This window comes from Limulus polyphemus, unplaced genomic scaffold (genome assembly GCF_000517525.1).
Source record: "Limulus polyphemus unplaced genomic scaffold, Limulus_polyphemus-2.1.2 Scaffold5152, whole genome shotgun sequence".
Taxonomy (NCBI): domain Eukaryota; kingdom Metazoa; phylum Arthropoda; class Merostomata; order Xiphosura; family Limulidae; genus Limulus; species Limulus polyphemus.
The window spans coordinates 5,294-7,963 of NW_013670762.1; the positions used below are offsets into that span (position 1 = coordinate 5,294).

General features: G+C 29.8%; 1 protein-coding gene across 1 annotated transcript in view; it reads left to right on the plus strand.

Annotated features, from left to right (window-relative positions):
- Window positions 1-936: 936 nt before the first annotated feature.
- Window positions 937-2,670, plus strand: part of LOC106472197 (protein DEK-like) — a 53,398-nt gene continuing 51,664 nt past the window's right edge. The window contains exon 1 of the mRNA XM_013932824.2: window positions 937-1,034. Coding sequence (XP_013788278.1) covers window positions 993-1,034 — 42 coding nt within the window. The 5' untranslated portion in view covers window positions 937-992. The remainder of the gene's footprint in view (window positions 1,035-2,670) is intronic.

Below are 2,670 nucleotides of genomic sequence, written 5' to 3' on the forward strand. Positions count from 1 at the left end.
GAAGCCCGTGATGAAGTTACTAACCACTGATGTGACTATTACCGATAATAGAACAATTCCTGATGGAGCAGATGAACCTCACGTGAAGCAGAAGCCAGTACGAAAGAAGCTACGTCCCGTTAATATAAGAGACTTTGTTGAATTTTAATTTTGTGTGTGTAAGTTCTGTACATTTAATTAAGTTATTGTTCATTATTTATTGGTTTAATTTAAGTGGCTATTGTTTGGGACGAACAATTCTATTGAAGGGGCAGTGTTACGAAAGCGGAAGTCACGTGACTCTGGTAACACGTAATGTGTATCAAGAAGGATCGGGAAACATCACGAATAATCCAGTATTTGCTAGACGCCCTCTACTCCCGTATATAAGCAGGCAAATAAAGCGAGATAATTAATTGAATTGCAGACAGACAGAGACAGAGAATTGAGTCAAGCGCGGTAGTGACCTTAAGTAAAATGCGTGAATCGTTGTGAATTATAGCGTGTGTTTAAGTTAAAGTGACTGTGAAAATTAAGTGTATTGCAAAGTTGTATTGAGAAAGAATAAACTAGTTTTATTTAAGAAAGGACTTGTATCACTGATGTTTTTTGGAAAGAATTTTTACGGAAAATTAACCAACCACCAGAGATGTAACAATATAATAAAAAATGTGTGTATTTTATTCTCGCGAAATACTTGAGAAATTACGAGACGCGCCAATGATATGAAAAAAAAATAGTTTTGATATTTTGTAAATTAATCATTAGAAATCCTTCTTCAAAAACATATGTATGATGTATAGATTATGAAAATAAAATTGCTTGTATTAATAATAAATAACTTATAATACAAAATTTCACATATTATAAAAGTATTTTGAATAGTGCAACCAATCCTAGGAAATTTTAGATTGCAATTATTGCAACGTATAGTTATTACATCAAAAGGTATTGGTTGGTTTTATATCGGCTACATTTTTACCCGCCATTTTGAACAACGCCGTATTGGAAAGATGTCTGACTCAGAAATTGAAACGAAGAAATTAGAGATAGAAGTAAGATTTTTTATTGACCATGCTCAGTATTTTATGTCACTTTCAATATTTTATATGTATTTTTAAATGATTATGACTCTACACATAAACTGGGAGAAATATTTCAAAATTTCGTTAGACGATCAAATTTGTTAAGCCTAACTTCTAATAATTAAGGCGGTTATTGTTGCCTCAACCTAAGTAAGTTAGGACTTTGAATTCTGTTTTTAACTTTTCCGGTCTAGCGTTAAGCTTTGGATAGCGAATGTAATTCAGATTCACCAGATGTTTGAATATCTGTGTTAATGTTTTCCGGTTACGTAAAGTTATTTCGGTAAAAAATATATAAAGTTAGTACGGTAAAGCCTAAATTTGAATTTCTGAGTTCTAACATTTTTATTTTTACAATCAAATTGAACATTCACTGATTATTACACAAGATATCGGACTAGTCAATTAGTAAATTACTCAATTAGTGAATTAGTCCGTAGTGTGACTGTGGGATGAATATATAAAAATTATCTAATTATAACACACGTTCGAGTGTTGTGCATCATTTTTATTCCAACATTTTCAATTTCCTGTAATTAGTGTAAAGCTAAAAAGTATTTTAAGTTTTTCTTTAAATAAAAAAGGGGAAATTTAAGTCGTCACTGAACTCATAAAAATAATACAGTAAATAAATTAATGGATTTCGAATCTTGGGGCATACCCAAGATCCACTGAAAGTGAATGATTCATAGTGATCATACATGGGAAAATTGAAACTATTACATTCACTGATAGTGATACAGACATACAATCAGACACAAATCTCTTAATAAATTATAGTGTAGCTACTGTATTTATATTATTCATCAACATACTAAACATGTTATGACCGTTACAGTCTCCATATCAAAAGAACTAGACAAGTTCAGGTCATAGTCTTTGTAACATATATTGAAAACAGATTAAGTAATAATGTAAAATCTCTGGGTTGTGAACAAGAAGCCTAGTTTTGGTTTATAGTTGTATAGAAGCTATATTTATCATGTAACATCACATTCTATCAAAGCATAATTAAGTAGTCATGTTCCAAAGAAATTAAACCCCTTCAGGGCACAGTCTAATATATGTTGGAAGTTTATGGGGGGATTACTGTTGAATAAAGGAGATCCAAGAAGTATAACTTGTATTTTAGTTTACATAATGTTGTGTGCCAGTATTTAAGCATATAAATATCTAGATCACATTCAGTAATGTGTCATTCATCTATCAGTAATACGGTACATACAGGTCCTGTAAAGTAATAGATTTTGATTAATTTGGGATTTATTGCTTAAATTACTTGTAATATTCAATAAAAGTTCATCTGAAACTTTTATTTTTAAAGTTTCTCAACTTAGTGCTGATTTTCATACAAAAACAAGTCATGTATGACAGCTGTGATGATCATAAACAGTGTAGTAGATCAATTAGAAATCAAATTCAGTGTAGCAGCTTTTTATGTACAAAGTAATTAAACTTGAAAAAAGTTTTGTAAATAGAAATCAAATAATTTTTCTTAAATATAGAATCATAAATAGCAGAATTTTGTCAGCTATAACAGAAAATAAAGTTTATATTATGTAGCAAATTTGTTATATATATATATATATATATATATATCATACTT